The sequence below is a fragment of the Myotis nattereri genome (assembly GCF_964212035.1).
Source record: "Myotis nattereri genome assembly, chromosome: 4".
Classification (NCBI taxonomy): Eukaryota; Metazoa; Chordata; class Mammalia; order Chiroptera; family Vespertilionidae; genus Myotis; species Myotis nattereri.
Window position 1 is genome coordinate 33,941,142 of NC_138079.1, and position 21,896 is coordinate 33,963,037.

General features: G+C 35.0%; 1 protein-coding gene across 1 annotated transcript in view; it reads right to left on the minus strand.

Annotated features, from left to right (window-relative positions):
• The window catches only part of ADAMTS6 (ADAM metallopeptidase with thrombospondin type 1 motif 6), a gene marked incomplete at its 5' end in the record, with an annotated part of 219,642 nt that overhangs the window by 40,395 nt on the left and 157,351 nt on the right, over nt 1–21,896 (minus strand). The window contains 3 exons of the mRNA XM_081090221.1: nt 14,247–14,385; nt 14,761–14,924; nt 21,085–21,165. Coding sequence (XP_080946347.1) covers nt 14,247–14,385; nt 14,761–14,924; nt 21,085–21,165 — 384 coding nt within the window. The remainder of the gene's footprint in view (nt 1–14,246; nt 14,386–14,760; nt 14,925–21,084; nt 21,166–21,896) is intronic.

Sequence of the window (21,896 nt, forward strand, 5' to 3'; positions counted from 1 at the left end):
AGGTCACCATTTTAAAAGTGGAAAGAGGGTACTCAATACACAGAAATTACCACTTGAATTTTACTAGAAAGAGTGACTATGTTAAACCAAGAATGGTATAGGGAAGGTTAAGGGCAGGAGGAAGATCTTCTGGGTCTTCTCAAATCTACTCATAACACCCAGATTTCAGTCCTAGACCATTGAATGGGCTGGTAAGTGAAGAGTCAATAACCACATATGAGTGAGTCAGTAAGGGAGTAAAAGAGAGGTATACATGCATACTTGGGATGAATGGGCTAACCAACCTCTAGATAATTTAACCTAGAGCCATAGCACATCATATCATAGCAGTTTTCTGAAGAGGAAGTGGTGGGGAAAGAAGTTATTAAGTCAGAGTTTAGACTAAGAATGTGGTTGGTGGCTAAAGCAACAATTTGCTTAACCACAACACCCAAAGTAGCTAGCAACCAAGACAACACTATATTACCACAGTATACAGAGCATATGGCTAGCAATATTAACATAATCTAAGTCTTCAGGGCAGATATCATCCAAAGAGCAACAAGTTCCACGAATAAAAAGTCTCTCTCCTCTGCCTTTCACTGCTGGAATCTGGCTGTTGCGCTGTGTGATTATTGGCCAGACACAAGCATTTTCAGGGCAGAGCAAAGCCCATCTGCCTTGGATCTAACAGCTGGCATCCAGGGTACCAATCAGCTCCACCCATATGCTTCCTGCTTCTGATGAGCCTCCTGCTAGTTTTTATTGTTCAAAGGCTTTCTTTCTCTGCCTTTTTAGTGTCTTCCCTTCTGTCCTAGCAAAACTAGATGTCCCAAGGGAACAGGATTAAGAAAAGAAAAATGCAACTCTAAAAATATTGTATTTTTCAACTGTGTTTACTGATGGTAAGGTAGGGTGGAGCACACATATACTGCATTTATTTGAAATCACACTATCCCTGGAGGGAATTCCTACGACTCATTATATATGAACAGTAATCTTTTCCATGGCAAGTGTCTAGCTTAATTTAACTCACTGGATTCCTACCATGTCTAAGGCATGGTTTATTCCTTATCATAAGGGGGGAAATAAGTGAGGCAGTCTTGACCTCAATGAGATGACATTAAAATGAGGAGGCAAGATTAGGCAAGTACTATTATAATTATGGAAGTCACCTTAAAAAAATGCCCTTTCAAAAAAAACCACGCCCTTTCAGGTCTAATATTTTTTATTTAATTTTGTTTATTATTGCTGTCTGATTTCTCTTACAAGTTATATATAGCTTTTAAAATAAACTCATTTTGCTCAAGTAAAAAAAATGGGTATAGTAATATCATAAGATTCTATAAAATTGGGATGATGATGCTTACCATTATAAAAGGCTTTCTTTTTTCCAAAAGTATTTTATGCATAATAACTTGTAAAGGTACATATGATATGGTTGTTAAAAATGGTATTTTGGACAAAAATTTTGTCAAGTGAAACATGATCTGTGACACATACATCATTAATACAATAGGAATGAACTTAAACTTTGTTTTCAGTCTTACCCAAGTTTTTCAGCGAGTAAATATGTATCTAGGCCCTAATCACATTAGGAAAAAATATAATCTCCAAAGCAACAGAAATGAGATGAAAGAGGAAAGAACACAGGGGAAATGTTTTAGATTAGCAGAGATCTCTTGCCTTCAGTTATGAATCTTAACATTAAGAGAAAATGCAAGCCACAATATGCAGAGTAAACAGTAAGAAATGTCAGGTTATCAGGTGCAATGCTCATATGTAAGACTTTTTACGAGAGGTTAGAAAGCTTAAGTTATATTGAAGATACCCAGGAGAATTCAATGAATTTTTTAAAAAGTGTATTATGTAGGGAAAGCCATATGCTTAAGGAAAAATAGAAATAGAAATAATGATTATGGACAAATAAGTGAACAAGCATATTAACTTCCAGAAGCGTGAACCAGCCAAGAGCACGAGTTTGCCTGGAGGAGTTACTCCTCTCCTGGGCACGCTGCATGAGAACCGAGCCTGGTGTAATTGATGGCTACAAGACGGTATGCTTTTAGGAGCTGTGATGTTCACAGATGCCCTGCTATAATGCCTGGTACAACTAATCCCCTGTGTTAAAGGGTCTTCATCCTTCTCAACACTGAAAATGACTTGAAAGAAGGGGATGGTAGTAGAGAGTCAATAGGGGAATGCCACCATCAATGCAATGACAGACTATTGTCCAGTCTTATAAAAAATTTCTTTTTCAAAGATCAAGACAATAATAGGAAATAATAAATGAAGCTGAATGCAAATATTTATTCCCTGAAAATTCAAGTCACTTTTTACAAGGGACTTGTATTATTAAATAGGTTTTATGCCTACATTTGGAATATACAGGAATCAAATGTAAAAGAACCCTCACAGCTTCAAGCTATGGTATATTATAAAACCTCACATGAAAATAACTTCCATAGGGATTTTTTTTTCTTAAAAACTAGTTACATAATGATTTTTTTCTAAGGGGGGGAATGATGATAAGTAAAGGGCTTTTAATTATTCAAACTAAAATTTCCATCTGTTATCTTTTACTTGACACTGAAAGTAACTTTCACATGGTAATTCCTAAATCAAAGAGAAGCAAACTTAATTATAGAATTCAACTTTTTTATGTCTTTAACACTTAATTTCAATCAAGTGTATTTTGAATCTTCAAAAACAATTGGATTGGTTTTCCTCTGTCTGCTTCACTTGGGATCCTCCACTTTGAGTTCCAGTCAAAGTCACATTATAAATGTCTTTTATAAGCTGACAAGTGTTAGTCATTATTATTGTTATTATGTCTATAAAAGTCAAGTCTCAAAACCCTTCTTTGTTTGAAGCACATTCTTTTATTCACTAATAGTGAATTGGCCACTTTTAGTGATGGTAAGTATGTTAGGTACTTAGAACTAGCAAAGAAATCAAAAGGACTGTGAAAAGGCAAAGCATTTGCCTCTGTTTTATCTGGTACTTTGAGAGCTGTTCTCTTTCAGGCAGATACTAGTACTGGCCTAAAGGTTGCATTCTATATTTTTGAATAATAATGGCTTTTTAAAAAAAAGTTTAAATGCGTTATTTTTAGAATGACTTAGCTATACTTTTAAGTGTACATTATGTTTGTGTTGTATCATTCTTGAAAACAATAAATTATATAACATGAACTTATAATGTTTCCCTAGAAACAATGTAGAAATAGCCAACATTTTAAAGGGACTATAGTAATCTGCATGATAGATTCATTAAAATCATTGGAAAAAAACATGTTATTAATAAATGAATAGTGTAGATTATTAAATAATCTCATTAGGTAGTAAACTGCAGAAAAGAATTTGCTATCAGGGGCTCTTTTAAATATATAGTTTATTTTCTCTTTCTCCTTTTTTCTTTAAATCACCCACTAATCTTAAACTCTTAAACTGAACTAACAGAGACAAAGGAAGGAAACATATTCAGGAAGGCACATAAGCAGGAATACTTAATACAGGTCTGAAGGAGAAATTACATATTACTTAAGACCTCTAGTTCCTTAACTAAAAAAATCTGATTTTTAAACTCTGAATACCACTAGGACCCAGAATAAACAAGTTATATGCTTTCTTTTTTCCCTCTTATGAAATGAAATTCAATGTCTACTGAAGTGAGGTGACTAATTTTTAGCCAACTTTAATGACATTCATTTTACTCAATATAATGACACTCATTTTACCCTAAATCAAGAGTTCTCAAACTTTCTTGGTTCACAGCATCCTTAGTGTCTCAGTAAATTTTTCGCAGAACCAAGGCAGAAAAAAATACCAAAGAGTTTCACTTAATAATTAGTTAGGTCCAAACAACTTAATAGTAATAAACTGTGGCATACAACTGATGTGACCGTGTTGGCATTGAAAATGCCCAATATTCTGCAGTGTCCTGTGGCTCCATGATGCGGTTTGAAAAATATGGCCCTAAATCAGAAGAATACAAAATAGCAGTTGTAAAACTATGTAAAGCATCTTAAAAATCTGAAAAAGTAGAGACCAGTTCCAATATTTATGAGAATACTGGTGAATTAGGTGAAATCACAGATAGTAAAATAAAAAGAATATGTCTTTAAAAAAAAAAGAATATGTCTTACTTAGAAAGAAGAAACACAGAAAGAATATCTTTTAAGTTTATATGCAATTCACACATATACACACACATTCAAGGCTTAAGATGACATCCAGGAGAACAAAAGAATAATAAATGAAAAAGCACTTATTTAAAATAAGCATCAAACATGCAAGAAAACTTAATTAGGCTAATTAAATATAAAAGTAATGATAATATTTTAAATGGTCAATATTTTAAATGGACAACTGATCAGAAACATTCTTGAATAACCCATAGTATGTATATATAAGAAAAATCTTTATCTTCAAACAAAATCAAATTGGTTGTTACAGAATAATCATGGGGATGGAAAGTACAGCAGAGGAAATATAATCAATAATATTCTAATAACTATGTATGGTGCCAGGCAAGTAGAAGATGTATCAGGATGACCATTGAGTAAGTTAAATAATGTCTAATCACTGGAGTGTATAGCTGAAACGAATATAACATTGTATGTCAACTGTAATTGGAAAATAAAAAATAATTTAAATAAAGTTTTAAAAGCTAAAACATTTAAAAAAATAAAACCTAAAACAAATTGCCTCTAAAAATAACCTGTCTCCTTCTTCCTCCTCCTCAATCTGAGCACAGATGTAACTTATCTCTTTTTGCCTTAGCTGTCCAGCAACGAATGTGTAGCAGAGAGATGCCTGTTTGTCAGCAGAAACCTGACCAAATTGAGGTGGTTTTTTAAAACTGTTCAATTACAGTTGCCATTCGATATTATTTTATATTAGTGGGTAGACATTTATATAATTTACAAAGTCGCCCCCAATAAGTCTAGTACCCACCTGGCACTACACAATATTATTGACTACATTCCCTATGCTGGCTGTACTTTATAGCCGCATGACTTAATCCCTTCACCTTTTTCACTCAACACCCAAAACCCCCATCTATATAGGCAACCATCAGTTTGTTCTATTTATGAGCCTGTTTCTGTTTTGTTCGTTCATTTATTTTGTTCTTTAAATTCTACATTTTAGTGAAATCAGATGGTATTTGTCTTTCTCTGTCTGACTTATTTCACTTAGCATGATACCCTCTAGGTCCAACCATGTTGTCACAAATGGCAAGATTTCATCCTTTTTTATGGCTGAGTTATATTCCATTGTATATATACCATATCTTTAAGTATCTATTGATGGATATTTAGGTTGCTTCCATATCTTGACTAATGTAAATAATGCTGCAATGAATATAAGAATGCATATATCTTTTTGAATTACTGTTTTGGATTTCTTCAGGTAAATACCCAAAAGTAGACTTGCTAGTTTATAAGGTAGCTCTATTTTTAATATTTTTAGGAACCTCCATACTTTTTCCATAGTTTTTGCATCAATTTGCAATCCTACCAACAAGTGCAGAGGGTTCCCTTTTCTCCACATTCTCTCGAATATTTGTTGCTTGTTGATTTATTGATGATAGCCATTCTTTTTTGTTGTTGTTAATCCTCACTGAAGGATATTTTTTCATTGATTTTTAGGGAGAGTGGGAGAGGGAAAGACAGAGAGAAACATCAATGTGAGAGAAACGCATTGATGAGTTGCCTCCTGCATGAGCCCTGACCAGGGCCCGGGCCAAGGAGGAGCCTGCAACTAAGGTACATGCCCTTGCCTGGAATTGAACTCGGGACCCTTTGGTCCACAGGTGGGTGCTCTATCCACTGAGCCAAAATGGCTAGGGCATGATAGCCATTCTGACAGGTGTGAGAGGATATCTTATTATTGTTTTAATTTGGTTATTAGTGACATCTAATGATTATTATAACATCTTTTCATATAACTATTGGCCATCTGCATGTCCTCTTTGGAGAAACGTCTATTCAGGTCCTCTGTCCACTTTTTAATTGGACTGTTTGGGTGTTGTTGGTTTTTTTTGTTACCTTGTATGAGTTCTTTATAAATTTTGTATATTATTGGATGTATCATTGGTGAATATCGTCTCCAAATTAGTAGGCTATCTTTTACTTTTATTCATGTTTTCCTGTACTGTGCAAAAAATTTTTTGGTTTGATATAATCCCATTATTTTTTCTTGTTTCCCTTGCCCAAGGAGATATATCCTTAAAAAAATCACTAAGAGCAATGTTAGGGTTTATGCCCATGTTTTCTTCTAGGAATTTTATAGTTTCAGATCTTACATTTAAGTCTTTAATCCATTTTGAGTTTATTCTTGTATGTGGTATAAAAAAGTGGCCTAGTTTCTTTTTTTTTGCATGTATCTGTTCAGTTTTCCCAACATCATTTATTAAAGAAAACTGTCTTTACCCCACTGTAAATTCTTGCCTTCTTTATCATATATTTATTGACCATATAGGTGTGGGTTTATTTCTGGGCTCTCTATTCTGTTCATCAATCCACATGTCTGTTTCATACCAGCAACATGCTGTTTTGATTACATAGTCATGTGGTATAGTTTGATATCAGTAGCATGATACTTCCAACTATGTTCTTTCTCAAGATTTGCTGTAGCTATTTGGGGTCTTCTGTGATTCCATATAAATTTTGAGTTATTTGTTCTAGTTCTATGAAAAATGCCATTGGTATTTTGATAGGGATTGAATTGAATCTATAGATTGTTTTGGGTAGCATAGACATTTTAAAATGTTAATTCTTCTTATCCATGAGCATGGTATATGCTTCCATTTATTTATATCTTCAATTTCTTTCTTTAGTGTCTTACAATTTTCCAAGTACAGATCTCTTATCTCCTTGGTTAAATTTATTCTTGGGTATTTTATTCTTTTTGATGCATTTGTACATGGGATTGCTTTCTTAATTTCTCTTTCTGATAGTTCATTATTGGTGTGTAAAATGCAACTAATTTATGAATATTAATTTTTTTCCTGCTACTTTACTAACTTTATTTATCACTTCTAATAGTTTTATGGTGGATCTTTAAGGTTCTCTCTATATACAGTATCATGTCATCTACAAATAATGACAGTTTTACTTCCTCCTTTCCAATTTGGATGCCTTTTATTTCTACTTCTTGTCTGATTTATGTGCCTAACACTATGTTGAATAAAAGTGGTGAAAGTGAACATCCTTGTCTTTTTCCTGATCTTAAGGGAAATGCTTTTAGCTTTTCCCCACTAAGTATGATGTTGGTTGGTTGTGTTTGTCATATATGGTCTTTATTATGTTGAGGTATGTTCCATCTTTCCCCACTTTGCTGACAGTTTTTTTTACCATAAATGAATGCTGAATTTTGTCAAATGCTTTTCATGCATCTGTTGATATGATCATGTAATTTTTATCCTTCACTTTGTTTATGTGGTGTATCATTTTAACTGATTTTCAGACATTGAACCAAACTTTCATCCCAGAAATAAATCCCACTTTATCATAGTGTATGATCTTTTTAATGTATTGCTGGATCTGGTTTGCTAATATATTGTTGCAGATTTTTGCATCTATCTTCATCAGGAATATGGCCTATAATTTTCCTTTTTTTGTAATGTCTTTATCTGGTTTTGGAATCAGGGTGATGCTGGCCTCATAAAATGAGCTTAGGAGTCTTCTGTTGTCTTCAATTTTTTTGGAATAGTTTGAAAAGGATAGGTATTAATTCTCCTTTATATGTTTGGTAAAATTCACCTGTGAAGACATTCAGGCCAAGAGTTATGTTTGTTGAGAATTTTTGTAATTACTGATTCAATTTCATTAGTAGTAGTCTGTTCAGATTTTCTGTTTCTTCTTGATTCAGTATTGAAAGATTGTATGTTTCAGGAAGTTTACCCATTTCTTCCAAATTGTATTGTTAGCATATAGTTGTTCACAGCACTTTCTTATAAATCTTTGTATGTCTGTGGTGTCAGTTGTCACTTTTCATTCATTTCTAATTTTATTTATTTGGGTCCTCTCTCTTTTTTTCTTGATGAGTCTGATTAAAGGTTTGTCCAGCTTGTTTATCTTTTCAAAGGACCAGCTCTTGATTTCATTGATCTTTTGTATTTATTTTAGACTCTATTTTATTTGTTTCTGCTCTGACCTTTATTATACCCTTCCTTCTAATCACTTTTGGGTTTGTTTGTTGTTATTTTTCTAGTTTCTTTAGGTGTAAGATTATATTGAGATTTTTCTTGTTTCTTGAGGTAGGCCTGTATTACTATGAATTTCCTCTTAGAACTGTTTCACTGTGTCCCACAGATTTTGGGTCATTGTGTTTTCATTTTCATTTGTCTCAAGGTATCTTTTGATTTCTTCCTTGATCTTGTTAACCCATTCATTGTTTAGTAGCATGTTATTCAGCCTCCATGCGTTTGTGTGTTTTTCAGTTTTCAAATTGAGTTCTTTGGTATACAATTTTTGTACTTCTACACAAAGAGGAAGAAAGAAAACCCTAGAAAAAAAACAATTTGGGAAAAGTAATCAGAAGTGTCAATAAAGTGAATCGCAGGACAAAGATTGTATATATTTTGAGTATAAATTTAAAACTTCTACATGCAAAATGAATATGTATTTCTGTCCTTCTTTGCACTACAAAGGAAGTATCCTTAAGGTTTCTTCAGTAGCAGAACAGGTGCAAAGTTAAATGCAACAAGTACAGCATCAACTCTTAATTAGTTGGCTTTGGAAGGTTTTGCTTTAAGCCTACGGGTTGTATTAAATAAGAGAAGATGTTAAGGAGGTAGTGTGGGTACAAGGGAATGATTTGAATAGTGTGAAATGAGAGTACATTCAGAAAGACAGAAAATTATCATTAATACTGCTGCATTTTACAAAGATTCATCCCCTATCAAAAAAAAAAATGTCCTAAAACAATAGAAGAATTTTTCTGATTAGAACTATAAGTCACAAAGAGAAAAGAAGTTTCTTATTAGTTTACATAGATATTGAGTTAAAACAGGGGTCATATGCATCTTACATTCTGACTTGTGGGTCTAATTTTAAGTTGAATATATATCCACTTACACATTTTAGCACCCTAAGTACCACAAAACTTGAAATTAGAAGAAAGAGCTTTCAAAATCTGTTTAGCACAGTTTCACTTGATATTAGCCAAAAGGCCAAGAAGTGATATTTAGCACAATTTTAGTGTATTTTAAAAACATTAACTAGAGGCTTATATGTGATCCATCAAATAAAATATGGCATGCAAATAAACTGAACTATAAAAAAGCTTTCCAAATGCATGTGCAAGGCCAATGCCCACACAAACAAATTATGAAATTAATTGGAATCCTGCCACCTTTTTCATTCCCTTCTCTGATGATCCTCTATACCTTCTCATTCCAAATACTTATACCCAAATCTCATTAACCACTGCAGTCAACTAGTAGCCAATTAATAAGAGATGTGAGTTAGAAATGGTCCCAGAGGTATCTGAATCTGAATGTAAATCATTTGAAAAATAAATAAGCTTTCAATCAACCTCAAAGGCAGCTCTTCTCAACCTTAGCTGTGCATTAGAATTACTTAGGGAGCTTTTAAAAATCTGATGCCCAGACCACACTCTTAAGGAATTAAATCAGAATATTTAAGGGCGGTGCCAAACACAGAATTGTTTAAAGTTCTCCAGTAATTCCAATGTGCAGCCACAGTTGAGATCCATTGCTTTAGGGAAAGCATTTGAAACAATGAATTTTCAAGCTTAGTGAAGAAGCTATTTTTAAATGGGGATACATCATGTGGCTCTGTTGAGGTTGCCAATTAGTGAAAACGCTCTGTTCAAGGTAAAGACCATTTTTATTAAGAAAGAAAATGCTACATTTTAAAAATCACTAGAGACTCAATTTCTAATTCCTAATTTCAGCAAGTTACTTCACTTGCGTCTTACCTACAAAATAGAAATAATAATATCAATGTCTACCTCATGGTGCTGCCAAGAATGACCAAATGAAACAGGGCACCAGAAAATGTTTTTCAAACTATAAAATTGTATTTATTATTACAGAGCTCAATTGTAGAACCATTTATCATTAAAAAGACTAGTTGTAATGTAGATTATTACCTAAAAGATTTATCACTTTGTGTTAATAGACATTAGCTTGATAAAACCTATGTGTCTAACCCAATGATTCTCAAAGTCTGGTTTCTGAACCAGTAGCAGCAGCATCACTGGAAACTTGTCAGAAATGCAAATTCTTGGAACCTATGCCAGACCCACCAAATCAGAACCTGGAGGCAGAACCTAGCAATCTTGTTTGAACAAACCCTCTAGGTAATGTTGATGCACACTAAAATCTGAGAACCCCATATCTAGCCAAGCATTAATAAAAATGGAATATGTATGACTAAAATCAAAGGATGAGTGTACAGTATTTGTTATTTGAAGCTTTAGAAGTCAGAGTGCAAAGGCATACTGGCATAAACTACTAGTAGATAAAAAACACTCCTAAATCTTTGTATTTTAAAATAATACAATTCTTACTGCCCAGCCAACCTTTATCAATTGACACATTAATCATGAATATAATGGTAGTATATAAATTTGGGAGTCAGATAAACTACAGAGCATTCAATAGTTTGGATAAGAAATAAAAAACCAAAAACTCTATTTGAAGTAACAGTGGTTCAGAAAATAGCCAACTTTTAATTCATGGGCTTGGGTTTCACTCAGAGGAAGAGTTAAAACTGTATCTTAAAAATCACATTTATCCTGAAGACAATACCCCATAGCATGTCTATGTTATCATTCAGGCTAAGGAAGTGTTTCATCACTGACTCAGAGAAAAGACCATTACTTGGACTTAATCACCAGCAATATTTCCTGAAGCATTAGATTTGTCATTGGGTCTGCTAAGCAACCGAAAAACAGTCTCAAAATTTCTTATCTTCGAAGATCTCACAAGAAAAAACTATCAATATTGCTCTCAAACACAAAGTCCAAAGGTCTTCCATTAATAAAACATGCAGGTTAGCAATAGGTAAGAACATTGAGGAGTCTTGTAAGATTGCAATAGAAAGTTCTTTGAGATCTTGTTTTCTCTTTTTCCATTTAAAAAGATTTTGACAGCCTTAAGACACATAACACCACCCTGGAAAGACTAGAGTGAAGTATACCAATTGAGAACTAACTTTAGTATTCATCCTTAGTTACTTAGTAAAAAAAACTCAGTAGAACTGACTTTTTCCTGGAAGATTCCTTAACAATAGATGAAGTTCCATTTACTACTACCAAGCAGATAACTGGTTCCCTCTTTGATCAAGATTTCCAAGTCTCAAAAGATTTCCTCAATCATATGCTTCCTGTATTTAAAGAACTTTGGGGTTAAAAATTGGGGGTATGTGTAAGTAGAAATAACTCCAATAATTGATATTGGTATTCTATATCATAGGAAATATTTCCCACCTATTCAGAGTAAAGAAAACAAAAGAGAGGAGCTTGATTTTACTCATCCATGCTAACCAAAATTATATTGTGTCTTTGTGGCAATCCTTTAGCTCCACTTCATGAGAAAAACAGCAATTATAAGCTCTCATTTTCCACACTGGGAAGAACTAGAACAAATATATAATTGCCAAAATAATTCCTTTTGTTTATTCACTCATCTACAAATATTTATTGAGTGCCTAATATGTGCCAGACATTGTTGTAGGTGCAAAAGAATCTAGAGAGATGCACAGACTTCAATGATGAGGGTGTGGATTCTATGTGTCTAGAGTGCTAGGCTTTAAATTTCTCTGTCAACCAAGACCAGTGGTTCTCAAACTGACCAAGCATCAGAAGCACCTGGAAGGCTTGCTAAAACATAGATTGCTGTGCTCCATCCAGACAGTTTCTATTCAGTGGGTTTGAGATAGGGTCCCAAAATTAGCATTTCTAATAAATTCTCAAGTGATGTTGACGCTGCTGGGCTAGGGACCACACTTTGAGATCCACTTACCAAGACAAATGGGAGCTCTTCACACTAAGCCTGGCAACTTTCAAGTACTGTACATCTCTCTTCCAAAGAAGGCAATGACCCCATGAATGCTGCCACAATCACTTACAACTGAGCACTATTCCAATTCCCAGAACCACCTCAAATATCTCTGATTAGTAACTTCAGAGAGAAGAGAGAAGTATAAATAACAAAGAAAAGAAAATTCTCTTTCCAGGGGCTTTTCGCCCTCCTTTTCTTTTGATTTATCACTTATCACAAGAATTTACTCTTCTAATATGATTTCTCAATACAATTGCTATGGAAAAGAATAACACTCATTTAGATTTTTCATATTTCTTTAACAAAATCAAGGCTTTTCTTTTAAATTCACTCTTCATGACCTATTTTTCTCCCTTTTTTGTTGGACTATCCGCTTTTTGAACAAAAGAATCATAGGGTTAGAAGGAACATTGAGAATTCATTTAATCCCCCCTTGGCCTCAGACAAAACTATGTCTAAATCATCCCCAAATATAGCAATTTTTAGTACAAAGACGAATAGACCCTAAGAATTTGCCATTCAACTTTCTGTCACATACTTGAAGATACACTTTCCCTCAGCCTTCTTTTCTCTAAGTTATCAACCTCAACACTTAGACTTTCCTCATTAGATTTCCTAAACTTTAAATGATTTTAATTCTTTTTAAATAAGTTTATCTCATCTTACCTAGGACCTGACTTATGTATGTACTGTTAAGGGGAAAGTATCAATTGAATAAAAAAGGAATTTAATTGGAAGAAATCTATATGTATAAATGCCACTAACGAATAATACACTGGCATTCACTTGAATAATTCATTTTAAATACCTTTTATTTTATTAAAAAAACAGTAATGTCTTATACTTTTTATATCTTTACATTACAAATCACCAACCATTTCACACATAAAATGGATGGGAATTAGAAATTTTTTAAAATATGCCACAAATTATACATACCATGTTTCATGACACTTCACACAGAAGAAAACATTATTATTATTATTATTATTATTATTTGCTTTTTTATTTTAGACAGTGCTTACTACTGAATTTGGAGTTGTAGTTAATGATTTACTTCTGTATGAGTCCAAAAATACTAAATTTATTATATGAAATTCATTTCTGTGAAAATAATTTCTCTGATTTAATCCTTGCAAATCAGAGGTGTCAGAGATTCACTGAGTATAGGACAAGATTGGATAAAGTTCACGTTAAGTGATAGGTTTCCAAGAAGTTTAGAAAAGAAAAATTGGTAATACATTGGAATATGGGGTAAAATGGGATCATTCATTTTATTTCAATTTCTTCCATTCTAAATATAACTATTCAAAATTTAGTTTTTGCTTTCAGAATGGTGAGGCGCGTTAGTCTAGCGTAGGCCTGAAGGATAGGATTGTTTCTCTGCCTATTGCAATCAAGGTGTACGGTGGAGGCGATGCATTTAGTCTCCAGAGAGAATGAAGATGCTGCTTGCACAGCACTTCTACTCACCAGTCCATGCAGCAGCAAAGGTGTTGGCTTTGAAGGAAGCCAACTGTCCTGCTCTCCCAGCCAGAGGTAAAGAATTGCATTGGTGGCCACTAGAGGGAGGAGGATTAGGAATAGAGTAAATTGTGGGGAAAAGGCACCCATGAAAAAAGCACATGGGACAACCAACACATCACCAACCACCGCCTAGCAGCTACCTCTCTGAGGGACTACACTGGGGGTCAGGATACACCATTAACCCAGAGACCCAGACACCAGTAATGACTGTAGTATCCTGGCAAAGAGCCCCTTAACTTTGATGGCAGGAGAAGGGCGATTGCGTACGATAATGGGAAACACACAAGCACACAAACACACAAGCACACGGACATACATTCTCATGCCCCATTACAAGAAGCTGTATCTGTGCCGCCTGATTCTTGCCCATTTTCTTATTTAAAACTCTTGATGTTCTTTACCAAGAATGTGTTCACGAAAAGCAAATAGCCCACCTTCAAGTTAGTCTTGGGAGAAGCATCAGCAGAGACACTCATTGTGCCAAGATGTATTTTACCAACAAATCTGTACAAATTACATGAGGTTAAAAACAAATGGAATATAATATAATTAAAGCAAAGTTTCTTTTGCTAAATTACAGCTTGGAGCAAACCTGCAAGAAATGTTTCCAATTAGCTTCTTTAGCAAACACAAAGCATAGCTCACAACATGTTTTGCTTTCCATGCTGCCCTCTGGGTGGGCTGCCTAGTGGTTGTCTTACCTCCAGCACAAGTAGTGGAGCATTCTGACCAAGGCTGATGATTCCAGGTAAAGCCAATATCACTGTCTCCACTGCCAGTCCGAGTGATAGGAACATTGAACTTATACGTAATTCCCTCATACGTATCTTGATAAAGAACCTGCCATTGAAAACAACTGGTGAAGATAATCAAAATACAATGAGCCTTCATTCAGATACTTATTATTTCTTTTGAAGACGATAATGCCATAAAGTAAGCCTTATAAGAAATTTAAGATAACTTTTAGAACACATGCACTTATCTTGAATTTTCTCCTTCCATTTTCATAGGTAATTTAGAGCCATTTCTTTCATCTACCTTGTTTGGTTATAAAAATATTATTCAACTAAGCAATGAAATGGTCAAACATTCATATGGGAGAGCACTCTGGCTTTAACTTTACAAGGATTTTAAACACTTGGGCAAACCATTTCACCTTTATTTACCTAATTTATCTATAAAGCAGAGAAAATAAAGAGGCAAAGACACATTTACCATGACAATGAGATTTGTCGTGGTGGGACCTGGAGCTACCAAGGATTCTGGTTCATCAGTTGGTCTCTTGTAGCGAAAAGTTGTCCCAGCAGCATCAAACTTCTTAGGCCAGTCAATAGTCCAACCACAATTAAGATAGTATTCATCTGTTTCAGATTTTAAAGCTAAAAAAAAAAATCACAGTACACCTAAAAATATGAAACTTCATTTACCACAGTGTCACTGGTAAATAACTGCACTGAAGTATTCAATGAATATTCATTTCCATTTATAGATGGAATTCTTGACTATTTTCTAAAATAAAAATTAAAATGGTAATTTCCATGTGAATGCCAAGAAGATATTAAGTATTTATGACAGGGGTGGGCAAACTTTTTGACTCGAGGGCCACAATGGGTTCTTAAACTGGACCAGAGGGCCGGAACAAAAGCATGGATGGAGTGTTTGTGTGAACTGATATAAATTCAAAGTAAACATCATTACATAAAAGGGTACGGTCTATTTTTTTTTAGTTTTATTCATTTCAAACGGGCCAGATTCGGCCCGCAGGCCATAGTTTGCCCACGGCTGATTTATGATGTCATTGATAGAGAGGAATAAAATGTTATCTGGAGAAATAAACATATGGAACTAGCAAGGAAAAGTATGACAAAAGAAATAACTAGGAATGGGAGAGATGGAGGAAGCAGACTTTCCTGTCTAAATATTAAAAAGTAATTATAGAAATATGGGGTGGGAGAAACTATAGTACTGGCACCCAGACAGACAACAACGCAACCAAACAGACAGTTAAGAAATAACAATCAATAAAGAAAAAAATAACAAAGCATCTTAAAGTATATGACAAAAGAAGCATCTTCAATTAGTTTAAAAAAAGATAACAAGATATGAAACTAAGACAAAAGACTAGCCCCTTTGCAAATAATAAATTCAGCATTATGATGATGATGATGATGATGATGATGATGAATTTATATTTTGTTTGTTATAAGTACCACAATTCCACTCTTAGGTACATATCCAAAAGAAATGAAAATAGGTACTCAAACAAATATTTGTACATACATGTTTATAGTAGCACTATTCCCAATAACCAAAAGTGGAAACAACTCAATCGTCCATCAATGGATGAACGAATAAACAATTTGTGGTATACACAATACAATGAAATATTATTCAGCCATTAAAAGAATTACTAATATATGTTTCAATGGTTATGAATTTCAAAAACATTATGCTAAATGGAAAAGGCTAGACAGAAAAAGTCACATATTGTAAACTGCCATTTATATGAAACTAGAGGCCCGGTGCACAAAATTTGTGTGTGGGGGCGGGGGGGGGGGGGGGGCGGTGTCCCTCAGCCCAGCCTGCCCACTCTCCAATCTGGGACATCCCTCTCAGAATCCAGGACTGCTGGCTCCCAACCGCTCACCTGCCTGCCTGCCTGCTTGCCCCTAACCACTACCCTGCCAGCCGATTGCCTCTAACTGCCCTCCCTTGCCAGCCTGGTCACTCCCAACTGCCCTCCCCTACAGGTCAGGTCACCCCCAACAGCCCTCCCCTGCAGTCCTAGTCGCCCCAACTGCCCTCTCCTGCTGGCCTGGTCACCCCCAACTGCCCTTCCCCGCCAGCCCAATTGCTCCTAACTGCTCTCCCCTGCAGGCCTGGTCGCCCCTAACTGCCCTCCCCTGCAGGTTCCGTCACCCCTAATTGCCCTTCCCTGCTGGCCTGGTCGCCCTCAACTGCCCTCCCTTTCAGGCCTGGTTGCTCCCAACTGCCCTCCCCTGCCGGCCATCTTGTGGCAGCCATCTTTGACCACATGGGGCAGCCATCTTTGACCACATGGGGGTGGCCATCTTGTGTGTTGGAGTGATGGTCAATTTGCATATTACCTCTTTTATTAGATAGGATATCCAGAATAGGTAAATCCAATAGAGACAGAAAGCAGATTGATGGTTACCAGGGGTTGAGGAATGGGGAGTAACTGCTTAATGGACACAAGGTTCTTTCTGGGGTGATGAAAATATTTTGGAATGTACCAAATGCCACTAAATTGTTCACTTTAAAATGGTTGAGTTCTATTTTATGTAAATTAAACCTCAATTTAAAAAAAAATGGTTTAAAAAGAGAGAAAGAATAAATGCCAGATGGGTAAATATTTGAAATTAAACAGTTGAATCATAAAATGCTTGGAGAAAACATGGCAGATCTTTTAAAAAGTAACACTGGGATATAAAAAGCTTTTTTAAGTATGACAAAACCCACAGAAAATATAAAGGAAAGGATTAATAAATATGCATACATAATTTCAAGACCTATATTAAAAATGCATTAAAAACATTTAAAACTGCCGAAACCGGTTTGGCTCAGTGGATAGAGCGTCGGCCTGCAGACTGAAAGGTCCCAGGTTCGATTCCGGTCAAGGGCATGTACCTGGGTTGCGGGCATATCCCCAGTAGGAGATGTGCAGGAGGCAGCTGATCGATGTTTCTCTCTCATCGATGTTTCTAACTTTCTATCTCTCTCCCTTCCTCTCTGTAAAAAATCAATAAAATATATTTAAAAAAAAAAACAACAAAAAAAACATTTAAAACTATTGACAGAAAAAGGTTATTGGCACTACCGATAAGAAAAAATGGTGTGGTTCACATACACAATGGACTATTACTCCTTTTGTGACAGCATGGGTGGACCTAGAGAGTATCATGTTAAGTGAAATAAGGCAGTCAGACAAAGACAAGTACCATACAATTTCACGTATATGTGTAATCTAATGAACAAAATAAACTAACAAACAAAATAGAAACAGACTCATAGATACAGAGTACAGACTGACAGCGGTCAGAGGAGAGGGTGTTGGGAGACTGGGTGAAAAAGGTGAAGGGATTAAGCAAAGGAAAAAAATACCTCATAGACACAGACAACAGCATGGTGATTACCAGAGGAAAAAGGGGGTGGAGGGGAGGTAAAAAAGGGTATAGAGGGGATAAATGGTGATGGAAGGAGACTTGACTTGGTGTGGTAAACACACATCTATATAATATAATACACAGATGATGTATTATAGAATTGTACACCTGAAACTTAATAAGATATACTTTTATTTATTAATAAAATATAATTTTAATAACCAATGCTACCCAATAAATTCAATAAAAATTTTTAAAGAGAAAAATACAGTGATGATTTTGATAATGATTACATGATTTCATAATGACAAACATGGCAGTTTAAGTTTTTTGTTATTATTTTAGCTTCTTCTTTTACATCCATAACTCATTTCCTAAACCCATTTCTTCTAGGAATTACTTTTTCTACCTCTGTAATTTACCCAATAAATGTTCTCTTACAAAATTTTTTTTTTCATTTATTGGGCCAGATAAACAAGCAGCTCACCCTGGCCTGTGTTGCTCACTGGTTGGAATGTCGGCTCCAGCATCAAAGGGTCTAGGGTTCCATTCCTGGTCAAGGGTCCATACCTGGGTTGCAGGTTTGCTCAGGCCCAGGTTGGGCGCATGTAGGAAGCAACCAATCGATGTGTCTTCTCTTATCAATGTTCCTCTCTCTTTCTCCCTCCCTCCCTTCCACTCTCTCTAATGGGGAAAAACAAAAACAAAAACAGAAGCAGCCCCAAAGACTATAAAGGTCATGGAGCAGTCTCTGCCTCTCTGGACCTCTACCACTTGTCCGTAACAGCACAGACCATTTTCACGCCCCCACTCAAATCTGACTGGCACATTTACTTGTATTTTCTTGACTTCAGATATGTTATGATGATTCATTTGTCAAAAACAAATCTAATTAACCTTTTAAGATAAGAACATGTCAACCAATTTTAAGGATTATTTAGTTTAAATTTTCTTGTGTTTAAAATTTTTTCTTTTCAATTATCACAGTGGTTTTCTGTTTCATTTAAAATATCAGCCCTAACCGGTTTGGCTCAGTGGATAGAGCGTCAGCCTGCGGACTGAAAGGTCCCAGGTTCGATTTCAGTCAAGGGCATATATCTTGGTTGTGGGCACATCCCCAGTAGGGAGTGTGCAGGAGGCAGCTTATTGATGTTTCTCTCTCATCAATGTTTCTAACTCTCTATCCCTCTGCCTTCCTCTCTGTAAGAAATCAATAAAATCTATTAAAAATAAAATAAAATATCAGAATTACTTATGTTAAATAAGGACGTCTGAACCTGTATAATATGAACTAGTAAAATAAAAAATAAAACCAGACCATCCCCCCTCCGCCAGCAGCTTTGTAGTCTCCTTCAATTTGAGCTCTCACTTTCAATTTACCCAACTATTCAGCTAACACATTTTTGCTGGTACCATAATGTAGTTCAGAAAACACTGAGCATTTAACAAGTACTGGGTAATTTACTAGGGGAGGAGGACGTGGCATTATGGACAGAGAATTATCAAAGGGAAAAAATTTAATGTTACAAGTCTTATTTTTGTTTTGAGTCTTGCTGATTCCAAAATTATGATGCAAAAATAAAGGGCTCTTCTTGAATAAAGGAAAAGCCTGATTATACTGGTGTTCTATCCGAAGATGTATTCTGGATGTCATCTTATTTTTTAAAGACTTAATGAAAAGGCAATGATATGTTAAAGGACATACGAACTCATCCAGGCCTCACTAGGCGTCTCTGGAGAACCTAAATCTGTTTTAAAAGATCAAACATCAAATAAGTAGAATATCCACTTCTTTCCCTGTTGAAATAACTGGTACTAGATTTGCCCTTCAACTGTAGACAACTAGAAAACTCACAATACATATGAATTAGCTGTTCTTAGACATTGGCCAGGACAGGGCAGGGCTGTGATATATGCAAGAAGGAAAACAAGGTGAATTTGATCTTTTGATTTAAGAAATAATAATCTTTTCAACAAATGGTGTTATAGTAATTGAATATCCATATAAAAAAACTGAACCTCAACCCTTACTTTATACCTTATATAAAAACTCAAAATGGACCATATACCTAAATGTAAAAGCTAAAACTATAATTTCTTAAGGAAACATTGACGATAATATTTGCAACCTTGAGGTAGGCACAATTTCTAAGGTAGGACATGAAAGCCCAAACAATAAAAAAATTTAATAAATTAGATTTCATGCAAATTAAAAGACACCATTAAGGATAGAAAATAGATAAGCCAGTGACTGGGAGAAAGTATTCATAAAACATGTATTTGAGCAAAGACTTGTATAGACTACATAAAGGACTCATAATTTAATAAAAAATTTTAAACAGGCAAAATAATTTTGAAAAGGAAGGGAGCATTTGGAACTCGTCTACATTATTGGTGGGAATATAAATAATACAACCATGTTAGAAAACAGTTCAGTAATTTCTTATAAAGTCAAACATGTACTTATCATATAACCTTACCATTTCACTCCTAGGCCTTTATCTATGAGAAATGAAAATACATGTCCACACAAAGCTTGTCTATAAATGTTCCAAGAAACTTTATTCATAATGGTCAAAGACTAAAAATGACCCAAATATTCATAAGTGAGTGGATAAAAATATTATGATATATCCATACATTGGGATATTATTTAGTAATAAAAAAGAGTGAACTTCAGATACACTCAACAATATAGATGAATCTCAAAAACATTATGCTGAGTACAAAAAGCCATACATAAGTATATACTGTATTATCCAATTATGTTAAATTCCAGAAATATAATGAAATACATGTCAGATAAAAGATCAATGTTTGCCTGAGGCTAAGTCTAGGGGCATTTAACTGCAAAAGCAAATAAGAGGATGTTTTAGAGTCAGAAATGATCTATATTGTGGCTGTGTTATATATACATATAAATAATTGTCAGTACTCTTTGAACTGTATACTTATAATGGATATACTTTATTATATATAAATTATTCCCCAATAACATTGATTTTAAAAATCAAATTAGCAACTCAGTGAAGAGTAAGCTATAAACTACTAATTTTTGTGTTTAGTTCTTACATGTGGTCCTATAAGACTTGGAATTTCATTTTAGCATGAAAGTATTCCATCTCAAAGCAGTATGTCCATTTTTTCTTTTTCCATCACCATTTATCCCTTTATGCCCTCTTCACCTCCATTCACCCCCTACCCTCACCCTCAATCACGACAGTGTTGTCCATGTCCATGAGTTCTCTATTTTTTCTTCTCAATCCCTCCGCACACACCCCCACCCCAAACTCCATAGCTGTCTGCCTGCTCTCTCAGTCTGTCTCTATTTGGCAAAGCAGTATGTCTTTTCCTTCATGATATTGTGCTGTCCCTTCTCCTTAATTTTTGAAATCTACCAAAATATGCTACTCACCAATATAGGCAGGTGACACGGCAACTTCTCTGACTTCAATATTAACAGAACCTCTTGGTATCTGCACAACTGTCAGGTAGCCTGGACCACAGAAGACAGCCAGTGTAAGTAGATTCTGTAGCCTCAGTCAGAAAATGAGTGTTTAATAACCATCCAGTAATGATTTTCCTTATTCTACCATGCTTTCTTCGGCTTTTCACTATACAAATTATGAAATATGGGCAAATTCCCCTTTGGGTGTTAATGAATACCTCTAGAGTATTTTTCTTTTCCTCTAAAATACCTTCAACATGTATAATATTGGTTCATTTTATTTTCTCAACCGTAGCCCACACATCAATCTACTGTGGAAATTCATATCTTAAAGAAACATGGCAAAATGAAGTCAAGTAGAAAGGAAATAATATTTACTTAAAATATCTTACATAGGAACTGTCCTGTAATGTTGGAGGGCATGCAGACTGGTTCAGCCACTGTGGAAGACAGTATGGAGTTTCCTAAAAAGTTAAAAATGGAACTCCCATTTGACCCAGTAATCCCACTTCTAGGACTATATCCCAAGAAACCAGCAACACCAATCAGAAAGGATATATGCACCCCTATGTTCATAGCAGCACAATTTACAATAGCTAAGATTTGGAAACAGCCTAAGTGCCCATCAGCAGATGAGTGAATTAAAAAACTGTGGTACATCTACACATGGAAGATTATGACGCTATAAAAAAGAAGGAACTTTTACCATTTGCAACAGCATGGATGGACCTGGAGAGCATTATGCTAAGTGAAATAAGCCAGTCGGAGAAAGATAAATA